Below are 25,737 nucleotides of genomic sequence, written 5' to 3' on the forward strand. Positions count from 1 at the left end.
TTATTGAATATATTTGGGATGCCTTCCAATGTGATGTTCAGAAGATATCCCCACCCCCTCTTACTCGCACTGGTTTATGGACAGCACTGCAGGATTCATGGTGTCAATTATCTCCAGCACTACTTCACACATTGATCGAATTCATGCCACGTCGTGTTGCGGCGCTTCTGCGTACTCGCGGGTACCCTACACGATATTAGGCAGGCATATCAGTTTTTTTGGCTCTTCAGTGTATTATGAAATTAAGAAAATAAATCTACACAGTTTTATTCTATGCATGTAGACTTATTTTTTTCATCTATCATTATAAATTCATTACACATACATTTATAACGATAAAAATATCTTGCAGAAAGATATTGGTTTTAGTTAGGTTTGTCGCAGAAAGCCAGAAAAAATTCTGCCACAGGGTTTTCGAGTTATGCATTTTTGAAAATTTGCAAATTTTTGCTGTTTTTAAAGTTTTAAACAGCTATAACTTAAGAACTAATGGACCTAGAGAACTAAAGTTTCTGTCATTTTGTTTTGTTTAGAATGGAATTTTATTAAATATATAAATGGTTATTATAAATAAATTATTTTTTTTAAATTTAAATTTTTGAAAATGTTAAATTAAAATTTTTAATTTAAAAAAAAGTTTAAAAGATTTTTTTGTTAGCTTTATGTGCGCCAAATTTTGAGACAGTACTTCCATTAAAATTTTTAATAACGATTTTCTGATTAGATTTTGAGTGGCTAGGTGGAAGGAAACAATATTCTTTATTACTCCCTGAATCTGAAGAGAAAAACTCTGTAGAGCAACTTAATAGTTTCTCTTTTGCTACTAATTATTTTATTTATTTATTTCCCTTACCTTTTATACTTCCCATTATTTTGATCCATTTTATGTGATATTATTTCTTTATATTATCTTTTTTTTTTTTACTTAACTCACTCTTTTTAATTTATAGATCAAAATAAGTAAGATTAATGTGGATGATAAGGCTGAAGCTCTAGCAAAAAAAGCGTTATTGGATGATAGTGAATCTGAAAGTGATATTATCTCTATAAGTATGAATTTTTTCCTCATCTCTCAGTCCTTTTTAAACTTATGATTATGATTTATTATTATAGTATTTATAATTCATCTTAAGTTGAAATTGTAATAGTTGGTATTTATTTTTGATTTATTGTGAATTTAAAATTTTGCTATTTTCCAACTTAAAAATTCGAAATGTCTGTTTATGGATAAGAAACTAGGAGGCTTCGCCCCCTGCTCGCTGGCGCTCACCAACCCCCGGAACTGCTTTCGCAGTTCATTTCGGATTGCTTCGCAATCCGATGCTCGCTTTGCTTGCTCATTGGATACGTTCTTAAAGTCTAGCCTTTGTATACTTTTTTGAACACTGAAGTTCCCAAAACTTTTCATTGTAGAAAATTCTAAACCTGTGCATTTCAATATTAATTTGAAATTGCAAACAGTTCACATATTTTTCTTAATCACACTATTCTAAATTTCTGTTGTTGAGGAAAGTAACTGTTGTAAGTTTTATTTTAAAGTCTTTCCCACCAGAGGGCTAAAACCATGTGTTGTAAAACAATATGAAATAGTACTGAACGCCGGATGTAAAGCATCGGCTTCGATGAAGATAATTTTGTAAGAATTGTTTTGATAATTCGGTGAGAATTCACCCGATTAGACATATGATGCACACTATGTGCTCTTGCGCGCCGAAGCCTATCAATTAAAACGTATTAGCGTTTTATGTAATATAGATTAGCCATATGATGCTCACTACGTGCTCTTGCGTGCCGAATCCAATAAATTAAAAATGAAAACTGTTGCCAGCGCGAGTAAAGAAATATCATCGGTTTTATTGATACATACGTACGTATTAGCGTTTGATATAATATAGATGTATGTATTTATTTTTGTATTTTTGTATATATATGTATTTTTATATATATATGTATTTTTTTTTAAGGAATAAGCAAAACCTCTACACTTACCAAATCTAGAGTGATATTTTTTTCCTTACTTGGAGCCTATTGTTTTGTAATACCTGTGTTTAAAATGTAAATAGTAATAAATAAGATTCAGTTTCATTATGTGATTTAAATTTTTTTTTTGTGATAAACAGTTTAAGAGTAAATTAATAATTATTTCATTTAAAATTGTGAGCAATTTGCCATTGCATAATTCTTTACTTGTTTCCTCAATGTCTACTTAACATTTTTAACATCTTAACGTTTTTATGTTTTCACATTAGGTTCAGATGATAGTAAAAAGAAAAAACCAAGTAAAACTAAAAAAGGGGCATCAAAGAATAATTCTGATTCATCTGCTGATTTTCAACCAAGAAAAAGAAAAAAGTTTGACAAATTATTAAGCAAGCGTATTTTATCAGATGATTCTAGCAAAGACTCTAGAAAAGTTTCTTCAGATAGGTATGTATTATTTTATTCTGATTGATTATAATTTTTGATATTATTCATGAGGAGAAATATTTATTACATTTCTTGCGAGGAACCTAATCTAGTTTCTTGAGTATGATCTCTTGTTTGTTTTGAATGGTGTGCTATTAAATTCTCTATTATATTCAATTTAGATGCTAATCAATATACATTATTTATGTTACTGTATCTTATTAAATAAGGTTTTTCAATGCTAATCAAAAGTCATTTTTAATGCTAAAACCATGTGTTGTAAAACAATATGAAATAGTACTGAACGCCGGATGTAAAGCATCGGCTTCGATGAAGATAATTTTGTAAGAATTGTTTTGATAATTCGGTGAGAATCCACCCGATTAGACATATGATGCACACTATGTGCTCTATGTGTATGTAAACAGAATCTATAATTAAAATGCATATTACAATTAAAGTATTCTTGAAAAGGAACTGAAAGTTTTTTCAGACGAGAATGTACTATTCATGTAGTTTTTTGTAACTTTTCCTTTTGATTTTTAAGTTTATCATAAAATGTATTTAAAACAAAGATCTATGTTATAGTTTCATGGAAGGAAAATTGAACCATTGTAATAATTTTTGTTGAAATAACTCTTAATGTCATTTTTACATAATCAAATTTTCTGTTATTTTTAGAAATTTTCTGCAGCTTTTAAAAAGTAAAGGCTGGGTGGCATGCTTGTAACATATTGTGTTACATTTGTAACACACAGTTTTTTAACCAGTGTTTCATAAATAATGTATAAATAAATACCTGATAAACATTAGTAGGGCAGTGATAAACATTAGTGGCAGACGAAACCCAGACAATTGCTCGGCACTTAGGAGCGAATTAATAGCTATTGAGGAGGGTTTAAAAACCATCCTTCACTCCACTGACTCTAGCGACATTTGGATTCTCACGGATAGCCGCAGCTCGATTCAACATCTACAGGACTGGAGTCAAGTAAAAGACCTCGTAAGCATCCAAATAATCAATATGCTCAAAATTCTTGCAAATCGTAGGGAGGTCCACTTTCAGTGGATCCCCTCTCACGTCAACGTCCCTGGTAACAAAGTTGCGGATATCCTGGCTAAAAGAGGCTGCTCTGAGATGGCAACTACCGACTATGACCTCACTTTTCAAGAGATTTTCTCAGTGACGAAAAATAGAGACCGGCAGGTCTGGCTCTCCCCTCCTGCCCATCCCTGGTTCTGTAGGAAAAGACCAGGATGTGCATTGGATCTTGAGGCTGACAGACAGGCTCAAACGGCCGCCTCAAGATTTATCAGTGGGCACCTCAAATGCATGACCTTTGAATGCGGCCGCAAAGTCTTTCCAACGTTCACCAAGTGCCATCTGATGCCAGCCTCCCCCGATCATATCCTCGACTGCTTGGGGCTCGCTCTTGCGGATATCCGTGATAGCCCACTTCTGGTGCTTGATTTTGCTAGGGTCCACGGTCTCTTGGATTTGATCTAGCTGTCGCTAGATCCTGAAGGATTGGACACAACAACAGGGCAGTGTTTCCATTACAGAAAAAAAATGAGAATTTCTCACCCTTTCTCAAAAACAGGGTGAGATTTCAAAAAGTTAAGTGATATTTCTAAAAATTAAGAAAACATGAGTAGACTTGGGAAAAAATATTTCTTTAATTATAATACATTTTTACAATCTTCTAATTTTTAAAGCATTGATTATTTCTGCTGCATCATCATATGGGAAATGTTCTATATCTACTTTTTCATCAGCTATTCTCATTAGGTTGCTCAAATGCTTATCAGTTAATCTGTTACGATATTTTGTCTTAATTCGGTTTTGGTTCGAAATCACTATCAGGAATCACTGAGAAAATTTGTAGCATTGTGCACACACTTTCCTATCCTCTACATCTGCCAGCATAGACTTTTCAATTATTTCTGCTATAGAATAGTGAAGTTCGTTGAAGTTGTTTCCATGTTCCATTTCTTTCTGTAATGAAAACAATGCGCGAATTTCTTGCGTTAATAATTTTTTAATGCAAGAAGCGAAAAAAATATATGCAAGATTCTTGTGCTGTAGTGATTTATCAATTTTTAATTATGATCTTCCAGAAAACCAGAATTGCATTATATTATCAAATATTTTTTAATATTATTCAAATTGAAAGATTACCTACTGTCAAAAAGCATCTCCTTATCTCTGCTTGTTATTGGAGAATATTTAAAGTAATAAGATTTAATGCAAAATTTATACTTAACTTTAAAATAAAGAAAATAATTCCCTAATCTGCTTAAGAAAAATATCATACTAAATTCATAAAAAAAGAAATAGGTAGTATAAAACCTAAAAAGTGAAAAATGGCTTAAAAAATTACTGAACAATACTCTAAAAAGGGGGAAGAAAAAATAAAAAACAACCAAATATGCAAAAAATGCACCTATTATCAAAATCCTAGCCCTGATTATTACTTGTGATAAAGTAAGTTCTGACATAAAATTATTAATTATCAGCACAAAATAAGCTGGAAATGTGAAGTTTTTTTGCTATGAGTTGAGCTATCCTAAAGTGCACATTAGTAAGATAAGTTGAAATAAAATAAAATATACCATATTTTTCGGAGAAAGTGATGCGGCACGATCGATAAAAGTTGTTTTTTTCCTACATGCGGCTCTTCTCACCAAATAATTTTTAGTAGCAAAAATATTTAGCAACTAAAATTATTTAAAAAGAAATTATTTTCTGAGAGAAATTATTAAAAAAAAAAAAGTCGACGAAATATTCACCCACATCGCGATTTGCTGCAGATCAATCACCAATTCTTAGCATCGCGATTACTGATATGCGCAGTAAAGTGCCTCTGTGGTGCTTATGATAGTTTTTTAAAAACTCTTTTCTTTTTTATCAATGTGCGGCGTTTTAAACAGAAAATATGGTACATTGTAAAATATAGGTTTATGAGTTTGAGTTTTATGTACCTATATTTTTTTTAAACATTTAATTTGACTCTTGAAATGTTTGTATCATATAAATGAGTGCTTTTTCTTATTATATGTGAGTACTGATTTCCACAAATTCAGTCATAAAATTGCTACCTCTAAATGCTTTAAAAATTTGATCTGACTTTTATTCTGAGTTGTAAAATCTACTTTTCTCAGTATTATTCTATTAAGAAATCATCATAATCATTTGAAGAAATTTTTGTACAAATTCACACCATTTTGCACAACTGTTAAAAACAAATCTTTTACTCTTAGATTAGTATTTGATGGAATTAAAGGAAAATTCTCTGTTTTTAGGTTCACCACATATTACTATTTTTTTTTTTGTATGAAGTAAATTTGTGAAATTAATGTTCCGGAAAAAATTTTTAGGCAAAGAAGAAAAAGACGTTTGGCATCTGATAGTGATTCCAAATCAGAAAAAAAGAAAGTGTCAGAATCAGAAACCACTAGTGAATCTGATTCAGAAAGGAAAAAATCTAAAAAACGAAAGCGGATTAAAAAAGCTGCAGAATCATCAAGTGATAACAAAGAGGACACAAAAGATAAAACGGTATAGTTAAAATCTGTTTGCATTTATCATATAGATGATATTATATCATTAATTATATTATTTAATAAGTTTTTAATTTTCTTCCCTCAACTTCAAATGCTTGTATTCTGTATAACTAAAAATGTTTCTTCTTTTCTCATATAAAAGTAAAGACAAAGATAATTATCTCCAAATAACTTGATAATTACTGACATTTAAGTGAGATGTTATAAAGTTTCCTAAGTACCCTTAAAAACTAAGAAACAGTTCTTTGGATTAATGTTCATAAAATGTATAACACCAATTACATACCTGCCAAGTCTCCTGCTTTTTAACAAAGACTCCTGTATTTTATGACTACAGTGTAACGTCCCATATCCGGACGTCCCTTTCCCGGAAGGGTCGATTTCCCGGACACTTTTTAACAATCAAAATAAACAAACATCTCTCCATCATCCCCTTTCCTTAAAAAAAAAAAAAAAAAAAAGAGAGAGAGAAGTCTTTTGACACATTTTCTCTTTTCTGCATCAAACCCATAAATCACCAGAAAGGGGAGATCTACCAAGACCATTGAGTGACCGTTAGTGACGCTCCTCCCTTGGAATGTAGGAAAAAGAGGGAGATTTGTTTTCCAAAGACCGCAACTGAGTCCCCTCCCCCCCTCCTTTCCCATGCAGGTGGCTAGTAAAAGAGGCATTTCCTGGAACTTTTTTATTGAAAGAAGAAATACTGTGGAAAAGGGTAAACAGGGCAAGCGTTAAGGTGGAGGGGGAGTCAAAATGGAAAATTTGAATAGGTCTAAAAGGATATACGTCCTTGAGAAACAAAAAATTCGTTTTTCCCCATACCGTGTAATATTTAGGAGGCGGGGGGAAAAAGGGGGTAACATTCTCTCTTCAGCAGATTCTTTCAGTCATAGAAGAAAAAATAAAGAGAACCTGATCAGCGTGCCCCGCCTTTATGCTTGATTGATAGCCAATGATTGGAGAGAAAACAATAATTTGTTACTTCCCCACCCTCAACTTAAATGATCTCCTCTTTACACTTATTTTCTTTCACAAATAAGGAGGAAATGAATTTTTCTCCTCCACCTACCCACTTTAATGAAAGACGGGAATTTCCCTTTCTTGCTTGAATCATTCTGGTAAAAAATGGCGGATTATTATTTTCATATGTCAATTTTTTTTCGTTTTCTGTATTTTAAGCAATAATATTTTTTTCCTAATATTTCATATTTTATTGATTAGATATTCTAATACTAAAACATTATTCCCCTTAAAAATAATGTTTATTTATTTTTTGCTTCTTAGATTTAGATAATTTTAAGCTTTGTTCCAGAATGACATGAATTTCCCCTTCCTGCTTGAATCGTTCTAGTTCAAGATGGCGGATTAATATTTTCATAACTGTTAAATTTTTTTCGTTTTCCATATTTTCAGCAATAATATTTTTTTTCTAATATTTTATATTTGATTTAGATATTCTAATGCTGAAACATTGTTCCCCTTAAGATCGTTTCAGATCGTTTATTAAATCATTTTAAGCTTTGTTTACCTTGGGGGTCTATTATACGGAAAAATCTATTATACGGACTTCTGGAAGTCCCACCGATTCCGGATACGCGACTTTGCTCTGTATCTTCATACTTCTCTTATTCCTCCGCGGATGGTGCTATTACTAGTACTGCAGTACAGTTTGAGTAGGATTGGGATAGCATGGTTGACAGGGTATTGGGCCCATGTCTAAGAGGTTGTGGGTTTGATCCCTGCCAGCCAGACTCCCTGTGTAGTAAAGGGTGATTGGTGCGTGTTAAATCTGCCAGGTCACTAAGTCCTCCATGTTCCCATAACAAATAATACCTCTAGGGGTACTGATCCAGGAGTTTTCTTGTCTTCTGGATTGGTTTAAAATTACAAGGCTACGTAGTTGAATATTGATGGTCGTAAACCCAAAATTGGTTTGGCTGTTCAACAACGGTTATAAAATATGGTCTGAGTAACTATGAATAATAGTTTAAAAAATCTTCTTTTGATTAAGATTTATATACATATTTTTTAATTTGCAAAATGTAGGTGCTTACATTATTTCCAGTTTTGAAATCCTTTTTTTGACTTACATGATTAGTCACTAGTAAAATCTCCCTTATTTTATTTCTCCGATGTTGGCAGGTGTGGAATTATCTAAAGTGAGTTATCCAGTTTTAATGAACTTATTAAAAAGATTATTATCTTTTCACTTTGAGAAAAGATTGTCTAGGGCTTAAATATATTTATTAAAATGAATGACTCATAATTTTTTTTGTGAATTATTATATTTATGTTGTCATATTTTTACTAGGAAATGTACTTTATAATATAATCTCCTGAAGAAATATGATAAAATCTATCATTGCTATTTATTATTTGACAAATAGTGTTTTTCTTATATTTAAATGAATAATTATTAAATTCAGAAAATGCTTCAAAATTGAATTATACTGAAATCAATTTTATTGTTTGATCAATACAGCTTTTATTATAATGCTGTATTTTCTTTCTTTAAAAAAAAATATTAAAAAAAACTAACTAAAGCTAAGCTAGAATAATATCATTAAGGATTTCAGTGAAAACTCTTATTTTATATAAAGTCTGTATATGTAACTGGAAACAATATTATAATGATTTTTTTGTTTGTTTGTTTGTTTAAATTGTTGGTTTCTTTAAAAATAGTTGCAATTCAAGTTTAAAGAAAAGTTAAATGTAAATATTTCTTCAGTTGTTTTTTTACTTAAGAACCCTTTACTTTTGTCTTACTTTTCTGAAAGTTTGTATTTCAATTGTATTATTGAAAGCTGTTTCCTTTACACTAATGCCTTCTCAAGGGATGAATTTTATTTCTATGTTGACAGTTGCTGAGTTTAAGAAATGAAAGCATATCTATTACAAGGTTGCCAATTTTTCTGCAGAATTTGAAACACCACTCAACCCACTAAATGTGTCATTTGCTACACAAATTTAACAAATTGATAATTGATTGATTTTTTTATTCATATTTGTGTTCGTATTTCCAAAGCCAGGTATATCATTATAAATCACGGGCATTATGATATCATGATTAATCATTTACGAAAAAATATTTTTGTGTGTTTTTTTCTGAGGAATTATCTATTAGAATCATGAGTTGAACAAAAATTGAAATAACGAAAAGCACAAATTTAAAAATATATCATAATTTACTTATGCTATGAAAAGTTTAAAAGCATCTAGTGCATGTAAATTTGAAGACCAATGGGACTCACAACAGCTATGTGCCTAAGGCACCTGGATTTTTAACTCATTATTTCTTGAACAAAAATTAAAAAATGCTTTTTCACATGAGAAAATAAATACTGCATTAATTTTAAATTCAAATGTATTCTATTCCGACCATAAAAATCAAATATGTAAAGAACAATATAGCAAAAATCTTTAGTATCTTTTTTTGCCTTATGAGCCATTCCTCTGTATTTTAATGTTATGGATCGACATCTGATGAAGGATAAACTTCAGAAATCTCGTTATAAAAACTCCACACTAGCAAAAAAAAATTTATATACATATATATCCATATCCTTTAAACACTTTTCCTTCACTTTCTTAATGTAATTTATGAATATATGGTGGAAAATTTTATTTACTGTTTAAAATTTGATATTTATTTTATATTTTAAATGTAATAACCTTAGTTTTCTAACTATAATTTTTCATTTCAAATATTTGTTGTCAGTTATGTTCAAATGTGCTTCAGCTATAAAGGTTTTTTATAACTAGATAAATGTATTGGAAACATTAAATTTTTTTTAATAAATTGAGTTTTATTTTACTATTTCACTTAATTTTAAAAAGTGCTCCATAAAATTGCAGAAACTTGCTGTTGTCCAAATATTGGCATTTATTTTATTAGAGATATTTTTCTTCTTGTTGCAGGAAACACCTAAAAAAAGAAAGGATATTAGAAAAATCATTTCTAAAGAAGACTTGCAGAAAGAAACTAAAGAAGCCCAACAAGCAGAAAGAGAACGAAAGAAAAGAATTGAAGAAAGGCAAAAACTTGTAAAGTTTAACAGCTATTTCAATTTTTTTTTATTAATCTATTGTTGCTTTTGAACATGTTTTTTCAAAGATCTGTCGTCAAAAATAAATAAATAAAAAAAGTAACAGTTTAAGTGTTTTACACTTGAAGCAAAGTAATGATTTAAAACTATCTATATAATCTTGCTGTGAAGAATTATCTGGGCTTTAGAGTGGACAAATAAATCAAATATGTATTTTAAAAGTTATCAAACTCTTTTAAAAATTGCCAATTTGGTGTCATTTTTCAACCTAAATGAGAGTTATCAAAATCAATTTTTGCAAATTTTTATGATCCCCAGATAATGCAGCATTGGAGCAAGTTTTTAAATATTGAAAAATTAGACAACAAATGCTTTTCATTTTTACTAAACTGTGGCTTTTCTCCATATTGACATTTTAGGCATTTTTAAAATAAGCGTAAACAGCGCTGCTGACTTTAAATCGACTAAATTTGACCTAACAGTCTTGAGTAACTATTGCACATTTGCAGCAATTATAAAAATAAGCATATTCGCAAAAAAAAAAAAAAAAAAAAAAATATGTATGTCCCTTGAAAAACAATCATTAATTTTCTTCATTCCGTAAATTTTGCAATTTTGCTTAGCACTCACAGTTTTACAAATTTAGAATTAAGCTCAATAGATTTGAATATGACAATCAAATAGTATTGATTGTATATGTGTGAGTTCGCTGTTTAATGAAGCCTGTATTTCATTTACTGTTAAAATTTATGTTTTTACATGCCTTCATTTTGTTATGTTCATTAATGTATCTTTATTGATGCAAATATTATATTTAATGAAACAGTTCTAAATATTTATAGTATAAAAACTTATTACTGAAATGGGATTTATATTCGTTATGTAAGATATTGAATTTCTTACCTTATGAAATTTTATATTTTCTATGGTAAAATAATAGCAAAACCATATAGGTTAGTTGTTAAAACAATACTGAAAATAAAAATTAATAATAATTTTATAAAAGATCTATAATTTTATTTTGTTATTTTTGATATTTTTAATAATAAAGCACTTTGTTATCAAAGTTTCTACCAGTAATGCATTACTGGGAGAAAAGTTACTTAAACTAATATTTAAGTAACAGCTTGTATGATGGATTGTTATCTTTTCTACTGCTGTTAATCTTTAAAACGGTATAATATTTTTGTGTTTGAGTTGTAAATTTCCCAAACATATAGAATTTGTATTATTGAAAAATTACTTTTCTTAACTGAAAAATTTGGTTGTAAAAATGCGAAAATAGAATTTTTCTTAATGATATGGATGCTGCATTATTTGCCCGGTGGGTGCAGAAAAAAATCTGATTTTTTAACCCCATATTGCGCCATCGCAAATTACGATGTTGAAAACTGGAAGAGTGAAATCATGCAACTTGATAGTGTCAAATTATTTGACTCTTCCAGGTTCCGAGCTAATATTCCGAGCTTTCTCCCGACACTTGGATAGCTGCATGTGAAGTAGTGCAGGTTTCTTTAGCCTGATTGGTTGTTGAAATGTGACATTTGTTTACATTATCAACTATTCTTTCCATTCTATTTCGAGTAAGCCTAGCCCATCAAGTATCAATTCTTTTAAGTCACTATTCTATTTTATTCTAGATGTTTTGTTTTCTTTCACTGAATATTTCTTACATAATACAAAGACAAACTAATTATGCATCAAAGTTGCCAGTTGCGCAAAACAAAAATATATCACTGTGATAATGTTAATTATCACAAGTTTATTCTCTCCTTAATATAATTTGTTTTTTTTAAATTTTTGCGTCACTTTTGGTTTTTTTAACATTTGCTTTAACTTTGTTTTTTCTTAATTTGCTTTAATTTTGTTTTCTTAATTTGCTTTACTTTTATTATCTTAACTCTTAATTTATTATTTACGAATTACTGCTCTTAACTTCATTTAACGTTCAGTTTACATTTGAAAAATTTATCAATTTATAATGTACATGTTTATTTACTGCATATTTTTTTAAGTTTTAATGCACTCTGGGTATACAGTCTCAGCAACATGACAAATTATCCACTTATTCATTTGAATTTTATATTTTTTCATTTGCTTTTAGAGCAAAATGTGTGTTTTTATATATATATATTTCAATTTTTTTGATGTATGTGGCTTGTTATCTGTGCTTTCTATTTTTGTCCAGTCTGCTCACCCACTCATTGTCTAGGCAGTTACAACAACAATCTGATTTGTATCACTAACATGTAATACAGCACTCAATCATCTCATCTTCCCAATGCTGTTATTCCAGGAATAAAATTAATTCAGCAACATGAACTTTTTTTTAAAGAACTTAAATAAAAGAAAACAATGTATTAACTTTCCACCTGTATACACCAATAATTACTGCAGTTACGTACATCAATTAGTAAATCGTTTTGTCTTCCATTTACTTTTCAGTTGATATATGTAATAATTAAAATGAAAAATTTTATTCCCGTTAGGAATATAATTTTTCTGGGAGAAGGTGGAGAATTGTGATAATGTTAATTATCACAAGTTTATTCTCTCCTTAATATAATTTGTTTTTTTAAATTTTTGCTTCACTTTTGGTTTTTTTAACATTTGCTTTAACTTTGTTTTTTCTTAATTTGCTTTAATTTTGTTTTCTTAATTTGCTTTAATTTTGTTTTCTTAATTTGCTTTACTTTTATTATCTTAACTCTTAATTTATTATTTACGAATTACTGCTCTTAACTTCATTTAACGTTCAGTTTACATTTGAAAAATTTATCAATTTATAATGTACATGTTTATTTACTGCATATTTTTTTAAGTTTTAATGCACTGTGGGTATACAGTCTCAGCAACATGACAAATTATCCACTTATTCATTTGAATTTTATATTTTTTCATTTGCTTTTAGAGCAAAATGTGTGTTTTTATATATATATATTTTAATTTTTTTGATGTATGTGGCTTGTTATCTGTGCTTTCTATTTTTGTCCAGTCTGCTCACCCACTCATTGCCTAGGCAGTGACAACAACAATCTGATTTGTATCACTAACATGTAATACAGCACTCAATCATCTCATCTTCCCAATGCTGTTATTCCAGGAATAAAATTAATTCAGCAACATGAACTTTTTTTTAAAGAACTTAAATAAAAGAAAACAATGTATTAACTTTCCACCTGTATACACCAATAATTACTGCAGTTACGTACATCAATTTGTAAATCGTTTTGTCTTCCATTTACTTTTCAGTTGATATATGTAATAATTAAAATGAAAAATTTTATTCCCGTTAGGAATATAATTTTTCTGGGAGAAGGTGGAGAATTGTGATAATGTTAATTATCACAAGTTTATTTTCTCCTTAATATAATTTGTTTTTTTTTTAAATTTTTGCTTCACTTTTGGTTTTTTTAACATTTGCTTTAACTTTGTTTTTTCTTAATTTGCTTTAATTTTGTTTTCTTAATTTGCTTTAATTTTGTTTTCTTAATTTGCTTTACTTTTATTATCTTAACTCTTAATTTATTATTTACGAATTACTGCTCTTAACTTCATTTAACGTTCAGTTTACATTTGAAAAATTTATCAATTTAAAATGTACATGTTTATTTACTGCATATTTTTTTAATTATTAACTTTTATAGATTTATTGTGTTTTATAATTTTTTTTATGCAATTGTAATTTATTTATATTATCAATTAGTGTTTTTTTTCCTTTTTCAGTCATGCACTCCCCTCAAGTGATATTTCCCAATCTTATTTTTTTTCACGTGCGGTATTCTGATATGCGCTGCACCCATTTCCTCTTGACCCCCACTTTGGATGGATCCCCTCTTCCTTAACACCTGCATGGGAGGATTTTGGACCCTTTTTTCGTTGCAGCTGCATTTGCTGGTCAACCGTGAGAAATAGATATATAGGTTTTTTTATGTCTTGTCCCCTTCACCTCTTGACATTTTTCCTTTTTTCTCACACGGTATGTGTACTTTTAATTGCGAACCAGACAGTAATCGTTAATTTTAACCTTTAGCCTTTTGACCTTGCTTCCCCTTTCACACGAAAGGGTCATGGTTGGCCATACTGTCCGGTGCTTGTTTCTTCTATCGGCCAATGGTTTCTTGAGGGGTTGAATTTTGTATAGCCCACTTTTTTTTTCATTGGCTTTTGTTTAAGGTGTCATACCCCTTTTTTTTCCCTTATTGGCTTTTCAAAGGAATACCCCGAGTTTTTATAAGGCGATGCATGACGAAAAAAAGGAACACTCTCTCTTATTTCATGATTGTTTAATGACAAGATTTTTGTGTGGTTTTTAGTAATGTGAAAACTCCGATATACCTTGCGAAAAGGGTATCTTTTATGTTGAAGATTTGTGCTACTTTTACGAGACAAATTTTGTGCAATAAAAATGTGCATGTGAGCTGATGCAAAGTTTGTTAGTTGGTGAACCTTCACTGTCTCTGATAGTCATACGAGATAAATAAATGAATTTACCAAGGAAATGAATTTACATGACTCTTTATATGTATTTTTCATAGTTATTGTGTATCGCTACAGATCGTGGTGTAATCGGCATATAGGGTGAGTAGCCATAATTTACTTAATAGTTAGCACAGATAATATTCAAACTTACAAGAATGCTATTTCCTTATATTTTCATATGCATCATTCATATTAATTGTTCTTGTTTATTAACTTATTTCTAAATCTTGACCCAATGGACCTATTGGGTTATTCGGTGTTCAACAACGCTGGACCACTACTATTCGGCCTACATCAACGCAATTTAACGTATAAATTTTAACTTTACCCTATTCATTTAAATATTAATTTGTTTCAAGTCCTTATGCATACTTGTGGGTTTGCCTTGCCACATACACAGAGTATAATTGTTTTTCTTATATCTCATGTGCTTAAATATTGTCTCTCACGTTCGAGTATTAGGCATTAATTTTATTGGTAATTTAAACTTAACCTTATTTTTAAACTTAACGATTATTATTAGTTTTAATTTCCTAACTTGATTATTTCAATATTTAAACCTCTAATCTTTAACAAACTTATATTATACGATATTTAAACTTTAAGAATCACGATCACAATAAAATACATAAATAATAAATCTATGTTAAGTAAAAGAAGTAGAAGGAATATTGAAGTTTATTCTCCATGAATGGGAAAAAAATACCCACCTTTTACTCTATTTCCAGGATGAGTAAAATTTCTGCTTTTTCCCCTCAATCCTTCAAGTTCAAAATGGCGGAAAAACCGAGCAAAATTTTTCCCGGTTTTCTGTATGCTCGATAAATATATCTGTACTGTATTTGCAAAAAATAATCAGTATGGTAATATTTTTATTTTCCCTTTAAAGTCATAGATCTTAAAGTTTTTGCAGTGTTGACATTATGCAAAACTCCTAACTTTGTTTATTCCATCATAGTTTGCGAAATTTATGAAATTTCCTTTCAATGAAACATAAATATGATGATGAAGAGACTAAATTTGGCCTTTTTTTTAATTCTAGTACAATGTAATAACCGACTTTTCTAAAGATGGTCATAAAATTACCAAAAAAATGGTGTTGGAGGTTGATCCTGATTCTAAAGAAGAAATTGTTGAGGTACATCCAGATTTGATAGATAAACTAAAGCCACATCAAGTTGAAGGTACACTATCTTAAATCTCCTTTTTAAATGAAATGAAATGTATGCATGATTCATTGGAATATTCCAAAACTTATATCTATATTTTAAGTTTCCAAAATACTGAATGTTTTTTTTTTGGAAAATTCTTGCTTAATGTGTTATTAATTTGTAGAAAATGACATAACACAAAGAAAATTAATTGGACTTGCAATATTAATTTTACTACTAACTTACTACTAAATTGTCCCAATATTCGAACTAATTAATAAATTTTTTTTTCAGTTTTTCAATACTATTTTTAAGACAGTTTAGTTCCCATGAATTTTATTTTCATGAGGGCTATCTATACATAGTTTACATGCCTTCTCCATTTCTTATGTCTCAATCATGATGCTTTTTATATTAATACAGTTGGTACATATTAATGCTGCACCAATATTGTGCAGCTTTCTACTACGAGAAAGGGTTTCTTACTGCCCTATGGAAATAGAAAAATATCTCTAATAGTTCCATCGCTTGTTAGAGACATAATTGTTAGTGATTGTTCAGTTTAGCTTAATGTCAAAAACTTCTTTGTTGATTAAAAATGATGACTTGTAAAAATTGCATCCTGCTTTTTGCTGAATACAAACCTGTAGTGTTCTTCTGTGTTGGTGATTAATAACAATTTATGACAATTGTTTAACACACTTAAATAATTCCTTTGGGATTGTGCTTTCAGGCTACACTGGTTTCATAACCATAAGGATCCTGATTATTATTATGTTTCTTTTTCTTATCATTTTTGTATGTGTATCAAACTTATAACACTATTTGATTAGCTTACCTTGAGTTTTTACTGTTGTTTATATTTGTTAAAGGAATTCTATCGGTCATGTGATGGAACTCTTCCACTAACTCAATTTGAAACTACTATATTAGTAAGAAATTATCACACCGTATCTTTTGTTTGTAAAATTTTCCGCGATAGCGTAACATAATAATTTTGTTAGGTAATTTCTAATACAAAAGAAAACCTGAGCTTGCAATCTCTCTCTCTTTGTTTTTTATTGCAAGACAATAAATTTGCCAAATTCATTTTCAAATTTAAATATTAGAGAAGAAAATAGAATCCTTCAATTGCCAAATTTTGATAATTGCACTATCATAATATTAAAAAAATTTTTATAAATATTTTGCTTATCTTTTTTTCTGTTCTAGCATGGTTTCCTACTGTTCAAGCAATAATATTTTTTAACAAAGCATTGAAAATATTATTTTTTCTATTATTAAGAATGCGAGCAATGCCACTTCTTTTGTACATTTTTGAACTATTATCTGTCAGTGTTATTTATGAATAATTTTTATAAAATTGTACCTTTTATTTCTTTTTTTGAATTTTAGTTTTTAATTGCCACTATGACTTTTAAATGTAAATTTTTTAAAAGAAAATAGAAACTTTCTTATGAAATTTTTTGAATGTTAATTTTGGTCATGAACTTATTTGCTATTTTTAAATCATCAATTGAAATCTTGTATGATAGAGATAAGTTGTTTCGGAAATTGAAATTGTTCTCTTTATTCAGTTATATAATATGATTTTAATCCAACTAACAATTGGTGTCAAATTCAACAGTAGTCTAGAGGATCATTAAATTAATTTTTTTAAATAAAAATCTTAAGTTAACTAGTGAAACACTTATATTAGAAATATTAAACCAGATTCCAATTTCCAAAGAATAATGGATTTTCTTATTTGTCTGTATCTTAATACTAACCCCTCTAAACTTACTAAGCATTTACTTAACAAATAACATTTCCCCCTGCTTGTTATTCCTGGCTTTTTCTAAACTTTCAGGTGCAGACTTTTCTGCATAAAAAAAACCCAGTTTTTCCATGTTATTGAATTAAAGTATTGAAAATAGTGCTCAGTAGTAAAATTTTTGTACAGTTTTACTAGGGGTTCAATGCTTTGGAGAGTTAAGAGTCTCATAATATTAAATAATTGCATTAAAAAATTATTTAATTTATACTTCATTCAATATAATAATTCCTTTAAATGGTAATATTATTGTAAAATTCATAATTTTGAAAACCTGTTTCTGAATTTTTGTTATCATTCTAAGTTTAGCTTTTTTATCAAAACTGCTGTGGCATGTCTGATGATTACAATTCATATTTGTCTGTAATGCCGATTAAGAATATGTATTCTAAAATAATGTTTTATTTGTATAGGTGTGAAATTTATGTGGGAATGCACAATAGAGTCTTTGAAGAGTCTTAACTCATCTCCTGGTTCAGGTTGCATTTTGGCCCATTGTATGGGTCTAGGAAAAACTCTTCAGGTCATTACATTTCTGCATACATGCATGACAAATCCAGAGGTTAGCAAAGTTATAAAGACTGCTATGGTCATTTGTCCTTACAATATTGTTTTGAATTGGGCTAAAGAATTTGATATGTGGCTTAATCAAGTGGATTCTAAAGATATATTGGTAAATATATAATTTTTTTAAATACATTTTCAGACCTGCCAACTTGTACGGTTTCGCCGTACAGTGTACGGTATTTTACTCGATCGTACGGTTGTACGGACAAGCGTTAAAATCGTACGGCTGCGTAATCATTTATAGTTCGTTTTTTTTTTTTAAAAATAAAGAAAATAAAATTAACAGCATGCTTAAAGTCACAAATTCAAAGGTTTACAAGATTTTAAATACTAGTTAGGAAACTCATCACAAAAAAACGAAACCCTGACATGTTTTAATCTGGTTGGTATTGAGAGCCGATCACGTGACGCTAAAACAATCGTTGGCCAATGAGAGTGAGTATGCGCCTCGTCAAAATGAGCCAGTGGGAACGCTGATGTAGGAGATCACATGGCCGGTAATCACGGACTAAATTAAGAGCGCTTTTTGGCAACGGTAATGTTTTTGTTTACAATTTGTTGCTCATGGATTGCAGCGTGATTTTGTTTTATTTGTAAAAATGTCACCTAAAGTTTACAATCAGATTTTTTTAGAATCTTATTCTAAAAGCTTTCCTTGTATAATTAAGTCTAACAAATCGCAGCACTATGCCTTTTGTAATGTTTGTGGACTAGATTTCAAAATAGCACATGGCGGTAAAAGCAATATTAATGATCATATACGCACAAAGAGACACAAGGATTTAGCGGAATGTGTTAATAAAAATGAAAACATCAGTAAGTATCTTGCGTCTGGAAGTGATGACGATGTAATACGGGCTGAAGTGTATTTTACGTCTTTCATTGTCGAGCACAATCTACCTATTAGTGTCGCAGATCATGCAGGTCCATTATTTAGGAAAATGTTCCCTAAAAGCGATGTTGCTAAGAAGTATGGTGCAGGACGAACAAAAACTGCTGCTATTATTTCAAAAATAGCTGATGTGAAGAAAGCTTCAATTGTTGAATCTCTTCAAAAGCAAATGTTTGCTGTTGCTACTGATGGTAGCAACGATACAGATGCGCAACTTTATCCCATCGTTGTATCTTACTTCGACGCAAATGCCGGTGAAGTCGAGGTATCGTTGCTTGCCGTGCCGACTTTAGATTTAAGCTCTACAGGACAGAACATAGGTAATTTGGTGTTAAAAACTTTGAAATTAAAAAATATTCCTTTGGAAAATTGTTTAGCACTTAGCTGTGATAATGCTCCAGTGATGGTTGGCTCAAAGAATGGTGTTGCCGCTGTGATTAAGACAGCAAATCCAGAAATTTTTGTTGTTGGCTGTCCTTGCCATTTAGTACACATTGCTGCTGAAAGAGGAGCTGCTGCTTTACCTATATCAGTTAGTGATGTTTTGGTTGATATTTTTTTTTACTTAGAGAAGAGTTCTAAAAAGAAACTTGAACTTAAAGCTTTGCAAATTTTACATGATGTTGATACACATAAAATTTTGAAACATACTTGCACAAGATGGCTCTCTTTGGGTAGATGCTTAATGAGACTTCTGGAACAATGGGATCCTCTGTGTAGCTTTTACAAGGATCAAATAAATCGAAAGAGCAAATGCCATAGTCTTAATGACTATTCCATACCATTAAAAATATCTGCAAATGACAACAAAGTGGAGAATGCACATATTAAAAAGAAAAGGCCTTTAGAAATAGAAAAATCTGTGAAGAAATTGAAGGTAGGTAATTTCTCTAATAGTTCATTAAAAACTTCTGAACAAAAATCAGAAATGGGAAATCCTGCAAAGAAATTAAAAGCTGGTAATTGTTCTAAAAATTCTTCACCGAAATCTTCTAAACAGGAATCTGTTTTGACTAGGGAAGAACAAATGCTTCTATTTCTTTCATCAGATATCTGTAAAGCTTATTGTTTGTTTCTAAATTATATCATCCCAGTTTTTGAAAGAAGCTTAATTACCTTACAATCTAATGAGCCAAAAATTCATATTTTGAATTCTTTATTATTAGATTTATTAAAAGATTTTGTCTCAAAATTTATAAGAGCAGACATTATTAAAGGTTCTTCCCTGATGGACATTAACTTAGTGTCAGAGAAGAATCATAAATTGGATGATGATATTATAATTGGTAGTGCTGCTTCCAAGTTAATATCAGTCTTAAAAATGGAAGATAAGCAACTCTTCTATAGTAATATAAAAAATTATTATATTGCTGTCTGCAACTATATACGGCAGAAATTTCCCTTGAATAGTGAGTTTTTATTATCCGCTGAAGTTGCAGATGTTGATAAATTACCTTCAAAAAGATTCAAGGATGTTGATTTCTTCTTGAAAAAATTTCCATCGATGTGGATTAATGACAATGTTGAAGAAACTGAAGATATGAAAAGAGATAAACTTTTAGAGGAATTTAGTGATTTGCAGATTACTGATTTACCTTCTGTGATTAAACAGGAAACAAGGATGGACAAAAAATGGGATTTCTAAAATAACATCCAATGATGGATGTTTCAAGAAGTACAGTAGAATAGCAAAAATCATGGTAGCTATATTAAGCATACCTCACAGTAATGCAGAATGTGAAAGGGTATTTAGCATAGTAAAAAAAAATAGAACACAGTTCAGAAATTCTTTGTCTGATAAATCTCTAGAGGACATTCTGATTGCCAAAACCTCGCAAACTGGATGTTGTTATGAGCAGACCTTCGATAAAGGATTCTTAAAAGCAGCTAAGTCTGCTACATATGAACATTTAAAGCAATAATTGTTTTTAATTAAGTCTATTTAATTTTTTTCCTTTTTGTATTAATCTAGAAATTTAATTTTTAAATTGTGATTAAGTGTAAATATGTGTTTAAACAATTGTATAATAAAATACTCAAGATTTAAAAAATGTTTTTGTTATTGTTTTCACAATGAATTTTAAAAAAAAAATAATTTATTCAAAATTGACAAGTGTATTTAGTAACAGATCTTAATTTTGTGTAAAAAGGTCCTATAATAACACTTTCTGTATAACACTATGTCGAGTAAAACACTAACTCAGAATTGTAAGGTCATGCAGATTACAATGTTGGCAGGTCTGACATTTTATTATGGTTTACTTTCAATAGAATCTTATATTTCTTTTTTTAATTTATCCTGCATTAAAATCTAAATATTGTATTTCGTGTCTGTGTATCATAGAAATGCCGATTTGAACAACGAGCGTTTTCATATAAAATTTGCTATTTATCCTTTTTTATTCTCCCCTTAAGCTTGAAGTGTGTCTTCATCCTGTATTAGTTTCCTATTCTGAAAATAGTTATCATTTAAGATATAACATATTGTCCTTAAAATAAGTTTTAAAGATAGGCCTATAGTATTTAAGTGGTTTAATATTTTTTGTACAATACTTAGAGTTCTTGAATTAATTTTGTTTTAACTATTTAATTTTGACATTAATTAATTTTAGTCTTAAATAAAAAATTTTTAAAAGATTTATGAACTTAACATTTTCGAATATTGTTAACACTGAACAATAATTTTAAATGTTTCGTTTAGAGACAAATTTGTGTTATTATAGAAAAAAGTACCATGTTTGTTTTATTTTAACCTTCATAAAAGGGGATTTGTTTTATACTTTTTTAAATATGTATTCCATAGTAATTGATGTAAATATATATATATACAGTGAAACCTCCTATTATGGACACTCCTGCAAAACGGACGCCTCTCAATACGGACATATTTTTAATTCCCCGGGAATCTTCTATGAATAAACCATTACGTACATTCTCCGCAAAGCGGACACTCCCGTAACCGGACGCGGACAGTCATTTTGGTCCTGAAACGTTTTTTATCTCTACAAACCGGACACTACTTTTTCTAAATAAATTGCAAGCTAAAAAAATGCAACTTTACACCATTTTTAAAGCATGTAAATAAAACTTTTTGCCTTATCCATAACTAAAAATATTGTTAAGCTATTTCACCACCGAAAAATCAATCTGTCTCCTGTCACCTTGCCTTATCTTTGTAAAGAAAGGAGAGAAAATGGTACTGCACTCCTGAAATAATTCTGACATCGGCATCTTTTGATCTTTTCATCTGGACCACACAGGTTATGAGACCCCTCAAGTTGAAATGACTTCTCTCAATGCTTCTTCCCCATTGAAATTTTCTTTAATTTTCTTATCAATTTGAAGACTGTATTTAACACAACTGGGGTAAAAAAAAGAGAACAGAAGCTTTGAGATGTTTATGTAAATAAAACATTTATTCAGGCACTTGATAGCTGATCAATTGTGAATAATCATCTCCATAGGTCGTCATGACTTACAGGTACGCATTACTTTCTTTTCTACGAATCATGGGAGGTTTTTTTTTCCAAGAAGGTATAAACCATGTTCCCTATGAAATGATAAGTAGGTGTAAGAGGATGTGATCCTAATAATTGAAACGGACTGAGGACAGTACACTCCTATTGGGCATCATATGTCTAACTTGAGTATCTATGCTAATAGGAAAATTATATTTATTTATCTGTAGCTACATCCAGAATTATGTATTTATATCAAACTTCTTTATATATTCTTTTTTTATATTTATTATATAAAAAAGAATATATAAAGAATCTTCTCTTTTTATCTTTTTTATATCTCTTTTATATATTTCTTATTGTTTAAATAAATATTCTTGTAAATATTTACGGTATTCTTGTAGATATTATTTAATTATTTCTACATCTTTGAGAATATTCTAAAAACAATTTACGGTGTTAAATTTCGTTATTAGGGTACCCTTCCCGTAAACGGACAACTCTCATAAACGGACAAATTTTTTGGTCCCATGAATGTCCGCTTAACGGAGGTTTCACTGTATATATATATATATATATATATATATATATATATATATATATATATATATATATATATATATTATGTGTATTTTTCTGTTATGATGAATTGTTTCTGTGCTTTGAAATTCATTTTAATTTCTTTATTTGTATTTAAATAGTATTAAAAAAATATAAAATTGCCTTTATGTAATTTCCTAAATATAAAGCAAAATTATCTTTATTCCCCACTAAAAAGAATCTTAAGCATTTCTTAAAAAAAATTCTTAAGAATATCTTAAGTTATTTGGCCCACTCATTCTTAGGATTTTCTTAAGAATATTTTCTGAAGAAAATCTTAAGAAAATAATCTGAAGAAAATCTTAAGAAAATAAACTTAAGAATTTCTTAAGATTTAGGTTTACGTGGGCCAAATAACTTAAGATATTCTTAAGAATAGAATCTGAAGAAAATCTTCAGAATAGAATCTGAAGAAAATCTTCAGAATAGAATCTGAAGAAAATCTTCAAAATATAATCTGGAGATATCTTTAAAATACAGGTTTATATGAACTAAATAACTTAAAATATTTAACATATGTTTTATTTTAGATTTTCTAGAGAATAAATCATAATCATATTTTAGATATTAAATTGTTTTAAAAAAAGTTTTTTTCAAATTATGAGCAAAATTGTTAAAAATTCTAAAAAGATTTTACCGATATTTTTCTGAGCTTTAACTTATAAGTCAGATAAATTTAAAAATAATAGTCAAATTTATTATATTCTTTGAAAGCTATTTTTATTTAATGAGCATTCATTTAATCAAGATCTAATGCCCAAAATAATTTTTTAAATCAACAATTAGGTTAAATGTTATTCCAGATGAACATGCATTAACAATGAATAAAATACTTTGATTCATTTAAATAAGTGTTAGTTCAAAGGCATATGTTATTCAAATTAACTCATGTGCTCTTCATTGTAATTTAGTATCTTTCATTTAAACAATAAAAAAGAATTTACTTACCTTCTTTGGTACTAATAAAAATATTGTTCTACATTACATTTTGTAAAAGCAAGATTTATTTGAATCAGTCTGTGGATGATCTATAAAGCGATGATCAATTTGTTGAAAATTTAAATTTTACTATCCGGCGGGTAAAATATACTTCTAAGAATAAATATTAAAATTAAGAAAATTGTTTATTAAAATACAAATAGCAGAATAAGCATGTATATTGTATGTATTTAAAACAGAAACTCAAAAACCACAAGTTTTAAGCTTCTATTGCCTGAACCCAATTTTAAGACTATTGTTTATTAAATGACCAAATCTTTCTTTCGTTCTTCACATAAAATATTTTCAAAACAATTACTTATCTTTTTTTATCAGTATAATCTTACCTGCTAATGAATTTAATATTACATATCTAATTATAATAAGAGGAATTATTTGCATTTTAAGTCATCATGCTAAGAAAGCTAGTTAAATAAAATTCTCTGATCAAAAAAGAAATAAATACAAAAACCATCTAAAAATACAAAAATAATCATGTATTACTTACTGTAAGCAATAGATACATAAATCAACAAAGTAAATCGAAGGTTATTCATGTATTTTTGATAAACTGACTTATTACCCTTCATTAAACAACTTTCTTAAAGTTCGAAAAAAGAAATGTAATTTTTTCTTTCTTTTTCTCTTTAAATCTTATGTTACTCTGGTGCGCCCCAAAGGGGTGTTATTTTTATTTATGCCACCTAGTGTCTGAACGGAAGCATATGTATGAGTTATCGATAAGAACTGTTTATTTGACGCCTTATAGCAACCAACTTATTGTCACATATAATCATTCTAAAACTTATTGTCATTTAAGTGGGTTGGGGGGGGGGTCCATTGTGTTTGGTATAGAATTCTGGTAATAAAAAGTTTTAATATTAAAGAAAGAAAAAAATGACAGCAATTTTGAAGTATACCATAGGCTTTAAATTATTATACACACAAATGATATACCGATTCATACGATTTTTACATAGCCTGTGCTGAGCATTTATCATCTAACCAAATATAATCGAACCGTAAATTTGGCAAAAAAATTTATTTTGGGGAAAGTATTGGCGAAAGCTGTTTTCAAACAAAAAGCAAGATGCAGATTATTTTAGCAGAAAATATATTTTTCAACGACAATAATATATACACTAACTTAATAACACAGAACATAGTGTCGATTCAGGTTTATCTTTATATTACTGCACTAATCTAATATGTTGCCAAAAATAAACCTCAACCCATGTCTATTTCCTCCTCTCTAACACGATAAAACATCTTCATTTTTCAATCTCTCCCTCATTCATTCCTCCCAAACAGCAAAATGACTCTAAATTTGTATTTGCATTTTTATAAAATAATTACTTTATGATAAATTTGCATTATGCTTAAAAGTTTGCTACGGAAAAAATCAATCATAAAAAATTTCTGAGATTTTCCTTTGGCTAAAAATTTTAAAATCTGGCAAATAATTTGAAATCCTTAGCATTGGCTATGTATATATAAATAGTAATATCATAATTAAAAGTCAATAAAGAAAAAGTGCAGGTAAACAAAGAAAACACAACACCGGAAACAAAATTATAATCATACTTAATACAATGACTAATTAACCAATGAGAACAGCGTAAACCAAGTTTACAAAAAATTATAGTTTAAAATAAAACAAAATTAAATAAAATTAGCACTATAATGAGAAAATAAAATCTCATAGTAAAATGTGAAAACATACAAGTAAATTTGCCATACAGAGTGAAACGACTTTAAGTCCATAGTACTTGAAGAGATG

The 25,737-nt window shown here is 29.1% G+C and overlaps 1 protein-coding gene across 3 annotated transcripts in view; it reads left to right on the plus strand.

Annotated features, from left to right (window-relative positions):
- LOC107443656 (uncharacterized) overlaps window positions 1-25,737 on the plus strand; it is a 94,600-nt gene that overhangs the window by 18,861 nt on the left and 50,002 nt on the right. For all 3 annotated transcript variants that reach the window (XM_087157760.1, XM_087157761.1, XM_087157759.1), the window contains 6 exons: window positions 951-1,050; window positions 2,250-2,427; window positions 5,785-5,965; window positions 9,889-10,014; window positions 15,541-15,682; window positions 17,876-18,135. In XM_087157760.1, the coding sequence (XP_087013886.1) occupies window positions 951-1,050; window positions 2,250-2,427; window positions 5,785-5,965; window positions 9,889-10,014; window positions 15,541-15,682; window positions 17,876-18,135 (987 nt within the window). The remainder of the gene's footprint in view (window positions 1-950; window positions 1,051-2,249; window positions 2,428-5,784; window positions 5,966-9,888; window positions 10,015-15,540; window positions 15,683-17,875; window positions 18,136-25,737) is intronic.

Source organism: Parasteatoda tepidariorum, chromosome 2 (assembly GCF_982258835.1).
Source record: "Parasteatoda tepidariorum strain Cologne lab strain chromosome 2, Ptep-v5.0, whole genome shotgun sequence".
NCBI lineage: Eukaryota > Metazoa > Arthropoda > Arachnida > Araneae > Theridiidae > Parasteatoda > Parasteatoda tepidariorum.